Source organism: Protopterus annectens, chromosome 9.part0, assembly GCF_019279795.1.
Source record: "Protopterus annectens isolate FY-2018-M chromosome 9.part0, PAN1.0, whole genome shotgun sequence".
Classification (NCBI taxonomy): Eukaryota; Metazoa; Chordata; order Ceratodontiformes; family Protopteridae; genus Protopterus; species Protopterus annectens.
The window spans coordinates 256,918,337-256,938,567 of record NC_056743.1 but is presented as its reverse complement, the minus strand read 5'-3'; the positions used below and the strand labels follow the sequence as shown (position 1 = coordinate 256,938,567).

The 20,231-nt window shown below is 46.2% G+C and overlaps 1 protein-coding gene across 7 annotated transcripts in view; it reads right to left on the bottom strand.

The window, feature by feature from the left end:
* Positions 1-20,231, bottom strand: part of CAPRIN1 (cell cycle associated protein 1) — a 2,078,829-nt gene that overhangs the window by 950,003 nt on the left and 1,108,595 nt on the right. For all 7 annotated transcript variants that reach the window (XM_044082838.1, XM_044082839.1, XM_044082842.1 and 4 more), the window contains one exon: positions 14,277-14,341. In XM_044082838.1, coding sequence (XP_043938773.1) covers positions 14,277-14,341 — 65 coding nt within the window. The remainder of the gene's footprint in view (positions 1-14,276; positions 14,342-20,231) is intronic.

The window sequence follows — 20,231 nt, the reverse complement described above, 5'->3', positions numbered from 1 at the left end:
TGTTTCTGAGACTTGGGAGCCGGATCAGAAGAGGCCTGGGTTGCAGTCTTTGATTTGGAAGGAGTCTTTGCCTTTGGCTTTGCCTTTATAAGAAGCTGAGTAGGCCTGAAAACCCCTTCGGAAGCCGGTACCTGCACAGCGGCTCCGGACCCATCCGAAGGAGCATTGTCCGAAGGTCCAACTGAAATATTCAAAGGCCTAGTTGGCTCCTCGTGGGAGTCCGTTTCGGTTATCTGTTCCGAAATGGCCGACGACAGGGGCTGCAAAAGCGCCTCACTGACGACGGCCAAACCTGTAGCTGGCTCTGCTTGTGCGATATCGTCTGATTTGGACCTCGGAGGCCTGTCTTTGTCCTTGAGTCGTTTGTGAACTTCGGTAGCCGGAACCGTATCCAACGACATTTCGTAATTAAAACGCCTACCGAACTAATGAAAAGCAAAATCGGACATTCGTTTAATAGTACGTTGATTGAATCTAGCACAAAACCGACAACTAGCTACATCGTGGTCAGGGCCTAAGCAAGGAATACAGTAAGAATGAAAATCCTTATGAGGTATTTGCTTCCCACATGAAATACAATTATTAACTTTTTCTGACATCGGACTGGAGCAAGAAAAAAAGTTTCCCCAACGGGGTACTTAGCTTTGAGTAGGAGAAGAAAGTCTTCGGACTGAAGTTTGATTAGAAAAAATTGCCAGGAGTCAGCCGACCGGCACTTGCGAACTGCTATCACTGCACGGCAAGAAAGACTGGAGAACATGGCGTCTGCTGTCAGCTTTGTACTCCTGGCACTCTGACATCAGGGAGCATGGCTGAACAGCCGACACCGGACCCAGACTTTGGGATTCTGGCCGACCGAGGACTGCCTGCCGGCAGGGGAGAACCCTACAGTCATGACTGCAACAGTGAAACACGATGAACATCCTGCATTTCCTTGTTTTCAGCACATTCAGAATTTAACAATTTTCTGTTTAAGCAATCCCATGAGATGTTGTTGATACTTGAGCATATGCAATTGGCAGTTTAAGGTCCTTATAACCAAAGTTGCAGATGTGTAAGCCTTTTTCCCCCCATCTATCCAGTGCCCTTGAATCCCTGTCAGAGGGGGTTGGGTTTTTTTGCTGTAGAGGCCTTAACTCCCTTGGGACCGTGTGAAATATTTTCTGGGTCAGCAGCAGGGTTTTTAAAAAGAAATTTGTGAGTCAGGAACCCTGTAATATCTGTCAGGCTTAACCGAAAACACATTGACAATGTCTAACACGGGGATTGGCTAGAGGCCTGTGCTGTGGTAGTAAAAGGAAATTCCTGAGCCTCTTTTTTGATTATGAAAAATCTTGGCTTTCCCAGTGAAAATGCTCCCTCATGGTATGCAAGGTTTCCCCAAAGGAATAATCCTCAGGAGGGGATGCTGAAGGTATAGATTCTTCAGCATTAGAATCCTCATAGGGGGGTAAAGAATATCCCTGATCAGAAGAGGAATCAAAAGAAAGAGACCTGATCTGAAGATTCATAGTCAGTCTCTTGCCTTGGCCTCTTATCAGGAGGGGGATGAGAACCCCTGATCAAGGTAATCAAGTCTTCGGCCATCTTGATCATCTGGTTCTTGAGTTTGTTTCTGTTTTAGAAGCTGCTTTAATCTTTGTCTTTGAGGTTGAAGTCGTTTTAATGTAAAGATGTGGTCTGAATACACCCTCAGAAGCCAATAACTGCTCAGCAGCTCCGGACCCATCTGAGGGATTAGCGTCCGAGGCTCCAATACTTTGAGTATCCAGCGGCATGGCCAACTCCACGTGGGAGTCGGTTGCTGCCTGCGACTCTAAAGTAGCGGGTGTCAGGGGCTGCGAAAGAGCCTCACTGAGAATCGGTGACTGGCTTAGGAGAAGCTTCGTCGTCGGTTTTGGACCTCCGTTGTTTTTCTTAATCATTTTTTTGCGTTTTTTTGTAAACTCCAGTAGTCGGATGGCTATCAGACGACATTTTAGGATAATTAAACCTGCTACCAAAATACTTCAAAGCAAAAGAATACCGACGCTTAATAGTGCGTAGGTTAAATCTAGCACAAAGCAGACAACCAGAAACATTGTGATCAGGGCCTAGGCAAGGAATACAGTAAGACTGAAGATCCTTATGAGGTATTTGCTTTCCACAAGTAATACAATTATTAACTTTTTCTGACCTCAGTCTGGAGCAAGAAAAAAGTTTCCCCAACGGGGTACTTAGAATTATTGAAGACTTCGGTTCTAAAACTCAAACACATAAATTGCAGGAACCGGCCGACTTGCACTTGCGAACTGCTTCTGCTTCGGGCACCCCGCAGCAAGAAAGACTGAAGAAAATGGCGCCAGCTGCTTCCTTTATACCCCTGACGACCTGACATCAGGGAAGGGGCAACAGCAGCCAACGCAGGACCCAAGACTTTGGAATTCAGGCCGGCTGAGGGCAACCTGCCAGCAGGATTACCCAAATGTAATGACTGCAACAGTGAAACACGAAGAACATGTGTTATGGTGATGTACAATAAAGCACTGAAAGTCAGTCCAGAAAATGACATCTGCCTTCAAGCAAATGTTATATACAAGTACTACTACAGCAGATAACCTATGACAAACATCCAGTGGTACCTGTACAAACATGCATATTAAATCAAAGATAAAATGACTTAAGGCAGATGCTACAAAAAACAGACTGTAGCAAACAACCCTGGAAAAAATTTAAAAGCATATGCCGAACTATGAGATTCTCACATAGTTAATTAAAAATAAGCAATAAAAGGCTCAAACCAAATCACGAGTATTGCAGGGGTAATTCACAATGATGCAGGGAAAGGAAAGTTGTGTAAAATCTTACCATAACCATTGATGTCCCTCTTTTCCATGTTGCAGTACTCACTAGTAGGTTTACCCTTCTTCTGATCAGCTTGTCCAACCAGGTTTCCAAAGCTTTTCCAGTCTCAGAAGGTGTGTGGGACGTCTGACTTGTTGGCAGGTAAGTGGGCCATAAATGTGACACCTGTAAGCACCAGCCCTCAGAACCAAGGAAGCCTCAGATGGAGCCAGTCCTGCTGGGCTAGCCTGTACAGAAGTCGAGGAGAGCAAGTGCAAGATAAGAGGGGGATGGTGGGAGGGAAGAAATACTCTAACATGGAGGAGAAGGACATCTATGGTTATGTTAAGATTTTACACAACCTTCCTACAGCCTTCTATTCCATTGTTGCAGTATTCACTAGTGGGTGAGTACAAAATCTCACTGGTGGCTGGGAGGTTGCCTGGATGAAGATTCCAGGAACCCATGCAGGATAGCCCTGGCAAATCCTGCCCTGGCCTTGAAGATGTGGTCCAATTTATATTGTTTGGTGGTGTGTAGTGAGGACCAGGTGGCTATTTCCAGAATGGAGTTGGTGTCTAGGCTTTTGAAAAAGGCTCCAGAGGAAGCCATGGTTCTTGTGGAATAGGCTCTGACCTAGCCTGACAGTGTCTTCCCATGGTGTGTGTGTGTGTGTGTGTGTGTGTGTGTGTGTGTGTGTGTGTGTGTGTGTGTGTGTGTGTGTGTGTGTGTGTGTGTGTGCGCGCGTGTGCAACAAAAGGAAATGGCTCTAACAATCCAAGAGGAAATGGTATGTTTTCCCACTGCTTTTCCCAAAGCTCTGGGGTGAAAGGAAACAAACAGCTGATCTGAGTAAAGGCTTGGTCTTATGCAAATAGAATAGAAGTTGCCTGTGGACATCCAGGGTGTGTAGGACTCTCTCTCGGTCTCCCTAAAGGTTAAGAAAGAAGGTGGGTAGGTGAATAGCCCAACTCAGGGAGAGGTCACTGACCACCTTGGAGGGTGAAGGAGGGATTAATCCTGAGGGTGACCCTGTCCACAAGGAAAACTAGGAAGGGTGGGGTAGCCATAAAGGCTTGGAGCTCAGACTCTCCTGGCTGAGGTCAGAGCAATTAATAGTACTACTGTCTGCTGGTTCGAAGGGTGACAAAGTAAGTTATTCTAGAACACAGTTAAGGTCCCAGGAGGGAGAGGTCGGTTTTCTGGGGGGGGGGGGGTCTTAAGTGTAAAACACCCTTTAGGAATAGCTTGGCTGGGAATCTGGAAGCTAGCAAAGGTTCCATAGGCAGGCAAAAATGGCAGACAGGTGTGCATTTAAAGAGTAAGACAAGCCTGTCTTCAGGAGTTCACACAGGTAGGACAGAATCAGAGGCAGGTCGCTGTCCAGCGGCTCAATATGTCTTTTATGACACCAGATAGAAAACCTTCTCCATTTCGAGAGATAAGATTTCCTTGTGCTGGGTTTTCTGGCCTCCTGCAGGACAGAGAGCACATCCTCGTTGTACAGGTGCCTGAAGGGAATCAGAATCCTATCAGCCACAGGGAGAGGTGCAGGGATCTCCACTGTGGGTGAATCTGTGTCCTCCTGTGATGTGAGAGTAGATCCACTGAGGGGGTAACTTGTGGTGATTGCCCTTGAAGAGATGAAGTAACAGGAACCAGTGTTGCCTTGGCCAGTAGGGAGTCACCAACAAGATTTTTGGTGAGTCCTGCTGAATTTTCAGTAGAACTCTCTGGATCGAGGGGGGTGTCATATAGGAATCTCCCCTTCCAAGACATTAAGAAGGCATCTGGTTGCAGTGCCTTGGGGTCGTGAGCTCTGGAGCAGTAGCTCTGAAGCTGCCTGTTTGTGGAGAAGACGAACAGGTCTACCTGTGGAATACCCCAACTGTGGATCAGATCTGGGAAAACATCTCTTAACAGCATCCATTTGTGACTGTCTGAGGCGGTTAAGCTTAGGGGAGTCCCTGCCTGACAATTGTATTGGGATGCAATGTAGGCTAGCTGTAGGGAGATCCCCTGGGAGATGGCCAGATCCCATACCTGTAGAGCTGGGCCTGCAGAGGAGGTAGGACTTCGTCCCACCTTGCTTGTTCAAGTACTACATCACTGTGGTGTTTTCTGGTGCCTTGTCTGACGAAAGGCTGGAAGGCCTGCAGGGCAAAAGGAAAGGCTGACATTTCCTTGATGTTGATGTGCCACTGTGTTTTTGTCTGTCCACAAACCATGCACTGTTCTTGTGTCAAGAGTGGCTCCACAGCCCAGACCTGATGTTTCTGTGTGCATGATTTGGGAAGGGGAGGGTATTTGCAGAGGGAAGCCCAGGTTCTGGGTAACCTGGGCCAGCCACCACTTCAGTTCTTGGTGGAGGCAGGGAAGGATTGGGATCCTGAACTCGAGGGGTTGCAAGTGCAGGGTCCATACCAAGCACAGATACCACTGCATTTTCCTCATGTGTAGCCTTGCAAGAGGTAGAATAGGAATAGTGGCTGCCATGTACTTAAGTCTGAGGAATTCCCTCACAGCCAGGATGGGTAAGAGGAGGGCAGACTGTAGATGGTGGCTCAAAAGTACTTTTTCCTCTGGTAGGAAGGCCATGCTGAGGTCTGTCCTGATTCTGCATCCTAGGAAGACAATATCTTGTGTAGCATTTAATTGGGATTTGGGGAAGTTTGAGGAACCCTAGAAACTGCAGCAGGAGCTCCTTTGTATGGGCGAGGAGGGTTTGTTTGCTGCTTGAATGGGAAGGTCGTCTAGGTATGGGAAAATTTCCATTCCCCTTGTCCTGCAGTAAGCAATGACTGAGGCTAGGTATTTTGTAAATACCCTCTGCAAATGCCCTCCCCCTTCCCAAATCAGTGGACAGACCAAAAGGCAAGGCACATAACTGAAAATGAGAGGAGCCTGCTTTGAAATTGAGGAATTTCCTAGAGGAAGGTTTTATGGGAATGTGCAGGTAGGCCTCGATGTCCAGGGTCACCATGAAAGTCTGTGGAAGGAGGAGGGGAAAGAGAATGGGGAGTGTTATCATCCTGAAAGAGGGGACCTTCCAAGAGGTTCAGACAGGAAAGATCTAGGATGGGTCTCCATGGTCCTTCCTTCCTGGGCGCCAGAAAGATTCTGGAGTAGAAGCCTTTCCCTCGAGCTGAGGGGGAGGTGGGGGAGAAATACCTCTATGTTGCCTTGAAGTAAGTTTGTTTAGGACCTCAGGTGGGAGGCACCCTTGAGAGGGAGGTGGAAGAGGGATAGGTAGTCTTGGAAGGAGGAGAGATCCAAGACATTAAGTAACCCTCCTTCAGGATTGTCAAAACCCATTTGTCGGATGTCACTAAGTTCCACCATGCAGGGAGGCAGTGAGAGAGACTGGAAGATAGAGGTATAGTGGGAGGAGGTGGAGGAGGAAAGCGAGGTAGACAGTCAGACACTGCCTGCCCTTTCTGGAAAGGGAGGTCTCTGGACAGTTGTCGGAGGAGTCCCAGGCTGAGTAGATTGTCTTCTGTGGGGTCTTCTATACCTGGAGGGGGCAGAGGGCCTAGAAGTTTTCCTTATGAATTGTGTCTTAGGCAGATAGTTTCTCTGGAACTTTGAGACTGGAAAGACAAGGAGATGCTTTAAGTCTGGAGTTCTTTCCCTTTTAGTTGAAGTGACTTGAAAAGGTCAGCCACCTTGGTTCCAATAAGAGCAGAGTGATCTAAGGGTGCATTCAAGTGTTTGGCCTTGAAGTCATCCGGGAGGGGCTGAAGATGCAGCCAGGACAAACTTCTCAACACAGAATCTGATGCAGCTGACCTGGGAGAGGCCTCGGCTGCATCATAGGCACACCTGGGAGAGTGCTTAATAACTTGAGAGATTAGCCCGAGCAAGTAAGACAGGGATGCCTTTGCAGCACAGTCAAGGATATCTTTGATACCTTTAGAAGCTTTGTCTGGTTAAGCTAAGGAGTATTTGGCTGTGTGTGACTGGTAATTTGTACAGCTCTAAAAGCCAGGGTAGCTGAAGTATAAATCTTCTTTCCCTCTCTCTCCATAACCTTGCTGTCTTTATCTGCAGAGGCAGGACAGTGGTAGTAGGGAGACGTTTGGTAGCCCTATCAGCAATAGAAATAGTAGCAGGGTCCGGGGGGGGGTAACTTTAATAGGAATTTCTCTGCATCGGGTACCTGTATAATCTGTCTGCCCTTCTAGGGGCAGGTGGTTGGGAATCTGGATTCAAGCATGCTGCAGCAAAAGCATCCAAGAAGGCAGGCTGGACAGGTGGAATAGGAACCAACTGAACACTTCGCCCGTACAGTATGCACAGCCAAACCATCGAACTAAAAAACACAGGAGGCCAGCATGACAGTCTCAATACTTTAATAATGATAAACTTGAATTCAGGACATAAAAAACGACCTGAAATACCAATTCAATTCCAAACCGGTTTCGGCTCGACAGCGTTATTTTCACTCATTATTAAAGTATTGAGACTGTCATGCTGGCCCTCTTGTGTTTTTCAGGTGGAATAGGAGCCAGGTTAGGAGATTCCATCTGGATCAAGTCAGAGAATCATTTCTGGGCCGAAGACATGTCTGAGCAATCCCATTTAAAATGCTCTTTCATAAGGGTGACTGTGTCCCCGAAGGTAAGGTCTTCTAAAGTGGGAGACAGGTTCTGCAGAGGCTTCTTCCAGGGATCCATACCCCAGTGGGGAAGAAATCTGTTAAGAGTAGGACAAGAAGTCCTCTGAGGAGTCTGACATTTCTTCCTCTGCCAGGTGGCTAGGTGTTCTCTCAGGCAGGAGAGGCCAAGGGCTGAGAAGAGGTGGAGCTGCCGAAGGAAGGTCTGCAGTAGGCCTCAGGGCCTGGAAAGCATTGCAGAGGCTCTGGCTGAAGGGCTTGACAGTCGGGCAAGGCTTCTGGGGTTGGTGGAATAGGCCTCGTTTCTTCTTGGTAGGGCTAACCAGAGTCTAGCCGGTGGTAGGCCTGGAAGTCACAGAAGGAATGGCGAAGGGCTGGTCCAAAGCACCCATTATTAATTACTGGCCCCCGCCCCCTGTAGCAGGTGCTGGGACATCCTCCCCAGACATGTCCGCTCTGGATTGGGTGGCCTCCTGATAGGTAGCCACTATCAAAAATGGCAGATGCCAGTTCCTCGGCCAAGCTGACAATGGCTACAGGCTGAGAATCGGCGGAGAGAGGTGCAGTGGAAGTAGATGGCTACGTGGTCTTGGCCCTCTTCCTGGATGGTTCGGATGGGGCGTTAGAGGAGGCTTTCATACGAGAGCGATCTGTCTAACGCCTTAGACAGATCGCTTTCATACGAGAGCGATCTGTCTAAGGCGTTGGTTTTCAAGGTATAAGTCTTGGGCCTGAAGTCGGCAACAAAGGGTCTTGGGAACGAACAACTTACAAATGGTGCAGAGTTTTTATAATAGTGATCCCTGTCCAAACAAAAGAAACACTGGTTGTGGGAGTCTTTGTGGGGAATTTGGCAAAACAGTTTGCTCTTACCGGACATTAACAGACTATAACACTACAAAACAGGACTGAAATAATACCCAATGGGGTACTTATCTTGATGAAAAAAGTACAGTTTTGTACCTACCATAAATGTAGATGTTCGAGGATCCACATTGCTGCAGTCCTAACTATTGGGGTAGTCCGCTGTCCAGTCGGCCCGAATACCAAAGTATAAGGCTGACGTCGGTCAGGGCGCATTAGACTGACGTCAGTACGTCAGGGTACTAATGCGCATGACCGACGCCATATCCTCAGTCTTTTCTTGCCCCAGATGTCAGAAGACCCTAAAAAGACAAGTCCCAATATACAAAAATATCAGCATATAACCTCACCTACACAACCACCCCTAAACACAGAGGGGAAGGAGGTAATTGGACTGCAGCAATGTGGATCCTCGAACATCTACATTTATGGTAGGTACAAAACTGTACTATGTTCTTCGTTCCACATTGCTGCAGTCCTAACTATTGGGTAGAATCCCAAAGCAGAGGTAAGGGAGGCTGGCAAATCATAAAGAAGCAGGAGCTGACAACATGCCTTGCAAAATAGCTGTGGCAAAACCAGCCCTAGACTTAGAGTAGAGAGGAAGGTGATAATGCTTAGAGAAAGTATGCACTGAACTCCAAGTAGCTGCCTCCAAAATATCCTTAGTTGCCACCCCCCTTAGAAATGCTGTTGAAGTGGCAGTAGCCCTAGTGGAATGAGGCCTAATCCCAGCTGGAATCTCCTTGCCATGATGGGAATAACAAAATGCAATACCAAACCCAATCCACCTAGAAATAGTTTGTTTTGACACAGGCTTGCCCTGCGAACTCAAAGCAAAAGAAACAAACAACTGCTGAGACTGCCTAAAATCCTTAGTCCTGCTCAAATAATAACGCAATTGCCTGTGCACATCTAAAGTGTGCAAAATCTTTTCCCCTTTATTTTGGGGGTCTGCATAAAAAGTAGGCAAATGAATAGTTTGGTTTAAAGCCACACTAGAAACCACCTTAGGCATAAAAGAAGGATTAGTACGTAATGATACCCTATCCTTATGGAAAATCAAAAAGGGCTCTACTGCCATAAGGGCCTGCAACTCAGACACCCTTCTTGCAGAAGTAATAGCCAACAGAAAAGCAGTCTTCCATGACAAGTATTTCAATTCAGCAGTAGCTGCAGGCTCAAAAGGTTGTAGAGTAAGTTTTTCCAACACAAAATTGAGATCCCAAGCAGGAGTAGGGTACGTGGGGGTCTTATATTCTTTGCCCCTCTAAGAAACTGCTTGAACAAAGGATGCGAAAACACTGGTGGGTCACAATCATAGTGAGATGAAATTGCTGCAGCATGAATCTTAATGGAAGAGAAGGACAAACCTTTGTCCAATAACTCAGTAAGATATTGAAGAGCCACACTCAAATTAGGCTCAGAAATCTCCAAATTCTTTGCTGTACTCCAAAATAAAAATCTCTTCCATTTTTCAGCGTACACTTTCCTTGTACTAGGTCTTCTAGCTTCCATAATCACATTTAAAACTTGTTGAGGAAGTTGAGACCTGCTGTGTTTCAACACAGAATATGCCAGGCTGTTAGATGAAGAGAGTGAAGCTTGACATTGAGCAGATGACCGTCCTTCTGAGATAACAGATGTGGAATCAAAGGCAAAGGCCATGGAGGCTTCCTTACCAGACTCCTTAGTAGTGGGTACCAGTGTTGCGAGGCCAATCTGGAGCTATTAAAATCATCCTTGGCTTGTCTTGTCTGACCTTTAAGAGCACCTTTGGAAGAAGAGGCAGAGGTGGAAAGGCATACACATGAAGATTTTTCCAACTGAAAGACAGAGCATCCACTTTCCAAGCTGTGTGATGAAACCCCTTTGTGCAAAACTTTGGCAGCTGGTGGTTTAGTGGAGAAGCGAACAGATCTATGTCTGGAGTTCCCCATGACACTGTCAATTTCTGAAATACATGAAGATCCAGTTTCCACTGTGGGGATCCATGATTTGTCTGCTTAACACATCTGCTAAGGAGTTCTGTGCTCCGGCAGAAACCTTGCCTGAAGAGTTAGTTGCAAGCTGAGCAGTCTCCCATAAAATCATTGCTTGCCTGCATAGAGGATAAGAATGTGTTCCCCTTGTTTGTTGATGTACCACATGACAGTTGTGTTGTCTGTTAGAATCAACACCTGCCCTGGAAGAAGTAACTCCTTGAAAGCCATTAATGCAAACTGGACTGCCAACATCTCCTTCATGTTGATATGTAGATGCTGTAGTCTGGCAGGCCACTTGTCTTGTATCCACTTTCCATTTAGATGAGCTCCCCAAGCAATGTCCGAGGCATCTGTCGTTAAAATCTGACTCGCCTCTGGCCGGGTCACAGAGAGTCCCTTGTTTAGGTGACATTCCTGAGCCCACCACAAAAATTCTTTTTGAAGGCAAGGTATTATTTGAATGACAGTGTCCAAATCCTGGCAGTGCTGTGTCCATACATTTTGAGATACCATTGTAGCTTCCTCATATGCAGTTTGGCATTGGGAAGCACCAGAATACAAGATGCCATGAACCCTAATGCTTGAAGGACTGTCCTTGCAGTCAGCACGGACTGATGAGATAGTTGATGGAAGTAAAGTGATAGACTCTTTTGTTTGTCCGGGGTTAAAAGGCCATCTGGGCTGCTGTATTCAGTCTCACACCCAGAAAGCACATGTCTTGAGAGGGTACTAGACTGGACTTTATTTCGTTCACAGAATACCCTAGGCATCTTAGCACTGCTATAACATGTTCCAGATGCTGTAGAAGGTCTTCCTTTTCTTGAGCCAGAATCAGGCAGTCGCCAAGTAAGGATAGATTTGAATTCCTTGTAACCTGAAGTAAGCTATCACTGGAGCCAGAACCTTTGTGAATACTCCGCGCAGTAGATAAGCCAAAGGGCAATGCAGAGAACTGATAATGAGAATTTCCAGCTCAAAAACGCAGATACTTCCTGCAACTTAGTCTTATAGGCACATGAAGGTAAGCTTCCTTGAGATCTAAAGTTACCATCCAGTGATCTTTGCCCAGCAGAGGTAAAAGCTGTTGTAACGTCAACATCTTGAACTTGGGAATGTCCAGATAAGTGTTGAGGATAGATAAATCCAAAATTGGTCTCCACGTGTTCCCCTTCTTTGGTACTAGGAACAGGCGAGAATAAAATCCTAGGCCCCTTTCTGATACAGGGACTGGCTGAATGGCCCCTATTTGGAGTAACTGAGAAATTTGCTTGTGAGCCTCTTTCCTTTGTGGAGGTGGAACGTCCGGCATGCCTCTGAAAGGGGGCAATGTATGGAAATAAAACCTGTAACCGTGGTGAATGATATCCAACACCCATCTGTCTTGAGTAATTAAATCCCAATTTTCTTTGAAAGAGACAGTCTTCCTCCCAAAGGAGCTGCCAGACGAGAATCTACTGGCAGCTGAAAAGGCAGGTCATTGGGTCTGTTTGAGAAAGGACTGACCCCTGCCCTCACCAGAAGTCTGAGCAGGTGAACTCCTGTTCTAGGCCTAAAAGAACCTTGAGCTCTGCCCCTACCACGCCTAGACCTACCCCTAGACTGGGAATCATAAGCAGGATATGTCCATCCCTTAGTAGGCCAATTTCTACTAAACTCGGTGGCTGCACCTGCAAAAATCTTTAACAGTTTGCATAGACTTAGCTTTGTCCTCCATTTTCTTTAAAACTGCTTCCACAGGCAACCAAACAACACATCAGACTGTAAAGGAGCATCCAAAATCCTTGTCTTAACATGCTCAGCTAAATTCTGATCCCTCAACCAGGCATGCCTGCGAAGAACAGAACTAGTGGCAGCCACCCTCGAGGAGGCCTGTACAGCATCAAAACCACATTGCAAAGAATGCTTACCCACTTGTTCAGACACATGAACTAAATCCAGCAACTCTTTACACTCAATACCTTCCGCCAAAGCATCCACCTTAGATCTCAATTGTGAAAGGAGATAATTTTGATATTTTAGCATGTGAAACTGACAATTCAACGCCCTCATGGCTAAAGTGGAAGAAGTATACACTTTCTTTCCCCATCTATCCAAAGCCCTTGCCTCTTTATCAGTGGGAACAGGGTTTTTAACAACAGAGGCCTTAACACCTTTAGGTCCCTGAGAAACAGTCTCCGGTCTGCCCTAGGACTCTTAAAAGATACTTATGAGCTTCAGGCACCCTATAGTACCTATCAGGTTTAACAGGAGCAGGAGGCAAAGAATCAGGATTCAGGAAGCCTCTGCAAAACATCTTCCACCACATTCAACACAGGAGGTATAGCTAAGGGCCTATGCTGGGGTAAAACAAGAATTCCCTAAGCCTTTTCCTGGAATCAGAGTAATCCTGGCCTTCCCATTTAAAGTGTTCCCTCATGGAATGCAGAGTCTCTGAAAATGAGAAATCCTCAGGAGGAGAAGCTGTAGGAGTGGAATCATCCACATCAGAATCAGAATAAGGAGGATACTCTTGCAAATCTTCCGCAGAAGACTCAGAAGCCTCTGAACACTGTTCAAAACTCTCAAACTCAGGTTCCACCCTAGGCCTCTTATCAGGCGGGGGGATAGAACCTCTAATCAGAGTAATCAAATCTTCTGCCATTTTAAGCATATGTTTCTTAGGCACAGAACCTGAAGTGCTAGGAGAAGCCCCCACTGAAGCTAAACTTTGCCTACCTCTCAAGGAAGTTTTGGAAACAGAAGGAGAGGCTCTAACTACCTTGGGAAGAGAGGGAAGAACAGTTACCTGAGAAGCCCCTTCAGCCTGGCCTACCTCCTGAGAAGGCACATCCTGTAACAGTAAAGTCTCTGCCTGAGACTCCAAAGAAACTCCTGGCAAAACCTCTGGCTCCACTGAGCCTTCTAAAGAACCAACGTCTGGGACTGCCGGTTCATCAACCCTAGGCTTTGCTGTTTTGTCCTTGCGCTTTTTGTACGAAGCGGGCGTCGGAACATCCGACGGCATTTTATAATTGCAACGCTTCCCAAACACTAACCTGGCACAGTCTAACCTTCTCTTAATAGTGCGTTTGTTAAATCTAGCACAAAGGCGGCATCCAACAACTCAGGCCCTAAACAAGGTATACACAAGGTATGGTAATCCCTATGAGGTATCTGTTTCCCACAAGAAATACAGTTATTCACTTTTTCTGACATCCGTTAAATACTGAGGCAAGAAAACCAAAATTCCAATAACGCCAACTTTGATTCGGTCTGAAACTCCGACTTCAGAAAATTTCAGAACGCCAACCTGCACTCAAAACTGCTTCTGCATCGGACCATGCGGCAAAAAGACAGAGGATGGGCGTCGGGTCAGCGAGGGTACCCACGTGGCGTACTGGCGTGTCTAATGCGCGCTGACCGACGCCAGCCTTATACTTTGGTATTCGGGCCGACTGGACAGCGGACTACCCCAATAGTTAGGACTGCAGCAATGTGGAACGAAGAACATCTGATCAGTCTGTGAGTAGCAGTAACACCTAGTGTATGGCTGGCGGCTAAAAAGTTCTGAGGGCCAGTGCACACAGATGTCACATTTATGGCCCACGTATCTGCCAACATATGTCAGATGTGCGACGCACCTTCTGGGACTGTAAAAGCTTTGGAAACCTGGCCAGACAAGCTGATCAGAAGAAGGGTAAACCCACTAGTGAATACTGCAACACTGGAATAAAAGGCCATCCACAAAAGGCAAAAATTCTCATAAAAGTTTACAAACATGAAATACTTTTAATACCTGTGACCATATGAAAGTAGTAAGCAACCAACATACGACTTGTGCTCCTTGTCAGCTGAGCAAATTTTACAGTTTGTTCCTTCAAGTGCAGAAATCTACTGATATGTTAACCCAATGAATTTAGTAAAGCTCCACAGGAATAACTGCACACTGCTCAGCATTATCTTTAAGGAGCAAAGCTAAAATGAAATTTTGAGACCGTGAAAAGACTTACCTGTGTGGCTTCTGGCTGTGCAGATACTGTGCTGGTCTGGGCAAGTCTGGACTCACTATGTACGGCTGAAATAAAACAGCAAACATTTAAATAAAAAATGATAATCAATGTATCAGACAAAAAAAACAAAAACGAGTAGTCAAACTGAAGTCAGATACTTCCCCTGCCTAATAAATATGGTTAGTAAGCTTTCAAACACTATGTAGATTATGTACTACAACTATATAACCTTGATAAGCAGTTTTATCCATGTCAACCAGAAGGATTGAAAATGCAAGTATGCCGTTAAGCTTAACATTTTTTACCTTTCCTAGGCTATTAACCTCTCTCGCTGTGGCAACCCCCTAACCGGGAAAAAGCCGAAAGAAGATGATTCATAATGTTCTGTCAACTTGTTTCCATCTTCAGACCTTCTATACGCTGCTGAAAAGCAAAGCACAACAAATCACCAACCAACAATCCCCCAGTGTCTGCTATGAGGAAGGAAGAAAGAAGGTGGGGTGGATTAAGGAGGATCTGTTCAGCCAGATGCAACAGTAAGCAGAAACTTGTGTCTGGGATAATGAGGTCCATCTTCGTCAAGTAGGGGAATGTCCAAAGCTTACTATTCTAGGTGGTCATCCTGGGAACATAACTTGAATAACTGAGGCTTCAAAGAATGACTAACAGCACAATAATGTAGGAACTAATTATAATTGTAGACATTCCATTATAGTTACTGGTGCAGTAATGGTAACGTTTCCTGAAAAAGGTCACACCTTTCACCTTCTCGTTTAGGCAGAAACACCACAGGTAAGCTAGTGTTCAGGTGGGAGTGTAAAAAGGATGAGTACTTGTACTATCTTTAGTTGTTTCTTCCTCCTGCAACTGCAGACGTTTGGTACAAACCCAAGAAAGTACACTTACCATAAATGTAGATGTTAGAGTGTATTCACTGCTGCAGTCATTACATTTGGGTTATCTGCTTGCAGGTAGCCCTCAGTCGGCCTGATTAGCAAAGTCTTGGGTCCTGAGTCGGTTGCTCTCTTCTTCCGTGACGTCAGGTCGTCAGGGGTATAAAACATGCAGCCAACGTCATTATATCAGATTTTCTTGCCCCAGATGTCAAGTGCAACCCTAATGGGAATCAATTAAATCTATAAAAATACAAGGATATACCTCAAACAAAAAAGCAAATACACCAAAAAGCTTTTAAGCATTGAAAAGGAGAGAAGAGGTATAGCCAAATGAAGTCAGGGGGCTGGAGGGAGGGTAACCAGGACTGCAACAGTGAATACACTCCAACATCTACATTTATGGTTAAGTGTACACAAAGTGCAGTTTTGTACCTACCATAAATGTAGATGTTAGAGTGTATACCCTGCGGCAGTCATCACACTTGGGTTATCCTGCCATCAGGCGGTCCCGCAGTCACCCAGAATTCCAAAGTCTTGGTCCGGCTTCGGTTGCTGTCGCTTCTTCCCTGACGTCAGAGCGCCAGGGGTATATCAGAGGCATCCGACGCCATTTTCTTCAGTTTTTTCTTGCCCCAGATGTCAGGTGCCCCTAACCCTTAGGCACAAGCAAGTACACCACAGAGGCTGTGTAGAATACAGGTAAGTTCAGCTGGTTTTAGAGGGGATGGAGGGAGGGCAACCTGGACTGCAGCAGGGTATACACTCGAACATCTACATTTATGGAAGGTACAGAACTGTACTATGTTCATCGTGTTACCCTGCTGCAGTCATCACACTTGCGTAGAATTCCAAAGCTAAGGATGAGCGGAGGAGTCAAACAGGGTTAGAGGTAGCTAAAAGGCCCTGCAAAACTGCAGTGGCGAAGCCCGCCCTGGTCTTAGAGTAAAGTGGTAAGTGATAATGTTTGGTGAAGGTGTGTACTGAACTCAAAGTTGCAGCTTCCAGAATATCTTTGGTTGGTACCCCCCTGAGGAAGGCTGTAGATGTAGCTGCTGCCCTGGTAGAGTGGGGCCTTATGGTAGTAGGAACTGGTTTTTCATGGTGGGTGCAGCAAAAACGTATGCAATGTCCTATCCATTTGGAAATGGTTTGCTTTGAAATAGCCTTTCCTTGTGATGCTGTAGCATAGGATACAAGAAGCTGGTCAGATTTTCTGAAAACCTTAGTTTTATCCAAGTAGTAACGTAGCGGTCTGTGAATGTCCAAGGAATGCAGGAGTCTTTCTCCTTTGTTCTGTGGATTTGGAAAGAAGGTGGGTAAAATGGATGGTTTGATTTAGGGCCACACTGGATACCACCTTAGGCATAAAAGAGGGGTTAGTTCATAGAGAAACCCTATCTTGATGAAAAAGAGGAAAGGCTCTACTGCCATTAGTGCCTGAAGCTCTGACACTCTTCTAGCTGAAGTGATTGCCAGCAGGGCAGTCTTCCATGATATAAACTTTAGGTCAGCTGAGAAAGCTGGTTCAAAAGGAGGTAGCGTGAGTTTTTCCAGAACAAAACTGAGGTTCCAAGTAGGTGTTGGTGCTCTCCAGGGAGGCCTAATGTTCTTGGCCCCTCTGAGAAACTGCCTTAAGAGTGGATGTGAAAATAACGGAGGGTCCGTGTTGTAGTGAGCAGAAATAGTTGAGGCGTGGATTTTAATAGATGAAAAAGAAAGCTCTTTGTGTAACATCTCAGTTAGATATTGCAGAATCTGAGGTATGTCAGGCTGAAGGGTATTTTGGCCTTCAGCTTGGTTCCAGGCGCAAAACCTTTTCCATTTGTCTGAGTAGGCTTTCCTGGTGCTGGGCCTCCTGGCCTCCAGAATAACTTCCATAACAGCTTGAGAGAGAGGAGCTGGCTGGTTGCCTAGGTGATTTGCCATGCAGTCAAGTTTAAGGTTTTGAGCTGGCTGTGTAGAATTTGATTGCCTTGCTGTGTGAGCAGGTGCGTAATATGTGGTAGAATCCATGGTGGGCCATGGGCCATATTCCTTAATAGCGGGTACCAGTGCTGGCGTGGCCAGTCTGGAGCAATGAGTATCATTCGGGGTCTCTCCATCCTGACTTTCAGTAGCACCTTTGTGAGAAGGGGTAGGGGAGGGGAGGAAAGGCATATACTGTTAGCATTTTTCAACTGAATGAGAGCGCGTTCACTTTCCAAGCTTGCTGGTGAAAAGTCCTTGTGCAAAACTTTAGCTGACAGCTTTGAGGGCTGGCAAACAGGTCTATGTCTGGGAGCCTCCACTTTTGAGTTATCATTGTGAATACTTGTGGATCTAGTTTCCATTCGTGGGGGATCCATGATGTTTCTGCTTAGGTCGTCTGCCAATATGTTCTGTTTTCCTGGCAGGAATTGAGCTTGTAATTGAACTTGGTAAGCCAGTGCTGTGTTCCACAAGGTCATTGCTTGCCTGCAGAGGGTAGGAGTGTGTGCCCCCTTGTTTATGTACCACATTACTGTGTTGTCTGTCCTTATGATAAGCCGTCCTGGATGCAAGAGGTCCTTGAAGGCTGTCAGAGCATTTTGTACAGCTAGTATTTCTTTTTGATTGATGTGCAGATTCCTTTGATCTGCTGTCCATAAGCCTTGAATGCACTGTCCTGCCATGAGTGCCCCCCAGGCATAGTCCGATGCATCTGTTGTCATAGTTTGCCTGGCTGGGGGTTGGGTGAAAGGCTGACCCTTGTTGAGGTGACAAGCCTGTGACCACCATAGAAACTCCTGTTGAAGGCAGGGAATAAGAAGTTATGTACCTACCATAACGTTCCATGTTAGTTGTCTTCTCTCGCCTTCTTTCTTGCTTGATGGGTTCGGAGCCGATCCCTCGGCTCCGACTCGGCACTTGCTAAGCTCGAGAGTCACTTTTACCAGCTCGAGGCAGCCCCATATCCCATGATGCAAGGCGGTAAGTACCCAGATCTCGTTTGATGACAAAGGGCAACAGCACCAAGCATAAAATACTTCCAAAAGGAAGAAAGAAAACTTACAGATGGAATAAGGACCAGGTCTGAATGGTCTTCAGCATAACAGTTTCTTATAACAAGGTCTGTCCAGGCCAGGGGGAAGGAGGGAGGGTCGCAAGAAAGAAGGCAGAGAAGACAACTAACATGGAACGTTATGGTAGGTACATAACTTCTTAATGTTAAGTTGTCAATCTCGCCTTCATTCTTGCTTGATGGGACCGCGTCCCTAGCACCTCTATCCTGGGTGGCTCAATGGAACAAACTCTTGAGGACTGTAGAGCCAAAACTGGCTCTGTCCCTGGAGGCCAAGTCCAATTTGTAATGGGAAACAAGTGTGAGGAGTGGCCCAAGTGGCCGCTGCACAAATAGTGTCCAAAGGAAGTCTAGCTTGAAAAGCTGTAGAAGTAGCTAAGCTCCTAGTTGAATGTGCTTCAGGTTTTGAGCACAGCTGTTTTCCCCTGAGTATAAATTTCAGAGATGACCGAAGAAAGCCATCTGGACAAGGTCACTTTAGAAACAGGAAGGCCTTTTTATTATCCGCATAGGAAACAAAAAGTTGATCAGATTTTCTAAATTTTTGTTCTGTCCAAATAATATCTAAGTTGACGGTGGACATCAAGATAATGTAGCTTTTGTTCAGCTCTATCTGAATAGTTAGGAAAAATACAGGAGATCAATGGATTGATTCAAATTGTTCTTTGAAGCGACCTTAGGCAAAAAGGTTGGGCTAGTTCTCAAAGATACTCTGTCTTTGTGAAAACCAAATAGGGGGGTCGAACTGAAAGAGCATGAAGTTCAGACACCCTCCTGGCAGATGTAATAGCCACTAGGAATAAAGTTTTCAAAGAAAGATATTTCAGGGAACAAGAAACAGCTGGCTCGAAGGGGAAGAATCAAGGATGTCAGCACTAAATTTAGATCCCACTGAGGAGGAGGATTCCTGATTGGAGGCTTTAGTAGGAAAATTCCTTTCAAGAAGGCCCTGCAGAGCCTATGGGACATAATATTATGATCTGCGATCCCGACATGAAAGTTGGAGATAGCAGCCAATTGAACTCTGACTGTGGAAGAAGAGGAGCCTGCATGAAAAATCTCTGCTAAGAAGTCCAGGACTGCCTGAACAGGGGCAGTAAAAGGATCAATATTCTTGGCCTTAGCCCAATAAGAGAAACGTTTCCATTTGCTTGTATAAATCCTCCTGGTAGAGGATTTTAGTGAAGCTACTATGATGTCTCTAACTGGGTTAGAGATCAAAGGAAGCCTGGCTAAGGAAGGAAGTGGAGCAACCATGCTGTGAGGTTGAGAGAAGGGATTGACCGGTGCAGCTGACCCGATTGGTGAATCAGAAGATCTGGCACTGGGTCCAGATGCCACGGCTGCACCAAAAGGTGATGATGGAGGAACGGAAACCAAACTTGTCGAGGCCAGTAAGGGCAATGAGAATCAATTTGGCAGCTTTCTGGATAACCTGAGGGATCAGAGGAAATGGAGGGAAGGCATAAAGAAGTCCCTGGGGCCAATCCTGGGTCAGAGCGCCTCTGGGGGGATGGCCTGATGGAGGGAAGAGGCAGAAGAAGTCTGGACATTTGCTGTTTTGGGGAGTAGCAAAAAGATCGCAGCATGGACGACCCCATTCCAGAAAAATCTCTTCCGCTATAGATTGCTTGAGAGACCACTCGTGAGGCATGAGAATAGCTCTGCTCAATCTGTCCGCTACAATGTTGGTTTTCCCAGGGATATGCGTTGCTACCAGAAACCGATGAGAGGAGATCGCCCATTGCCATAGTCTGAGCTTCTACACAAGGGTAGGACTTGGTTCCGCCTGTTTGTTGATATACCAAACTACAGACATGTTGTCTGTGTGGACTGCAATTGTCCCTACGGGAAGAAAGTCGCTGAGGGCTTGCAACGTTAAAAGCACTGCTCTCATCTCCAGGACATTTATGTGCAGATGGTACTCGAACGGCTGCCACGCCCCATGAACCATCCTGCCCTGATAATGACCCCCACCCGATCAGGGAGGCATCCGTGGTGACAGTGGCTATCGGGGAT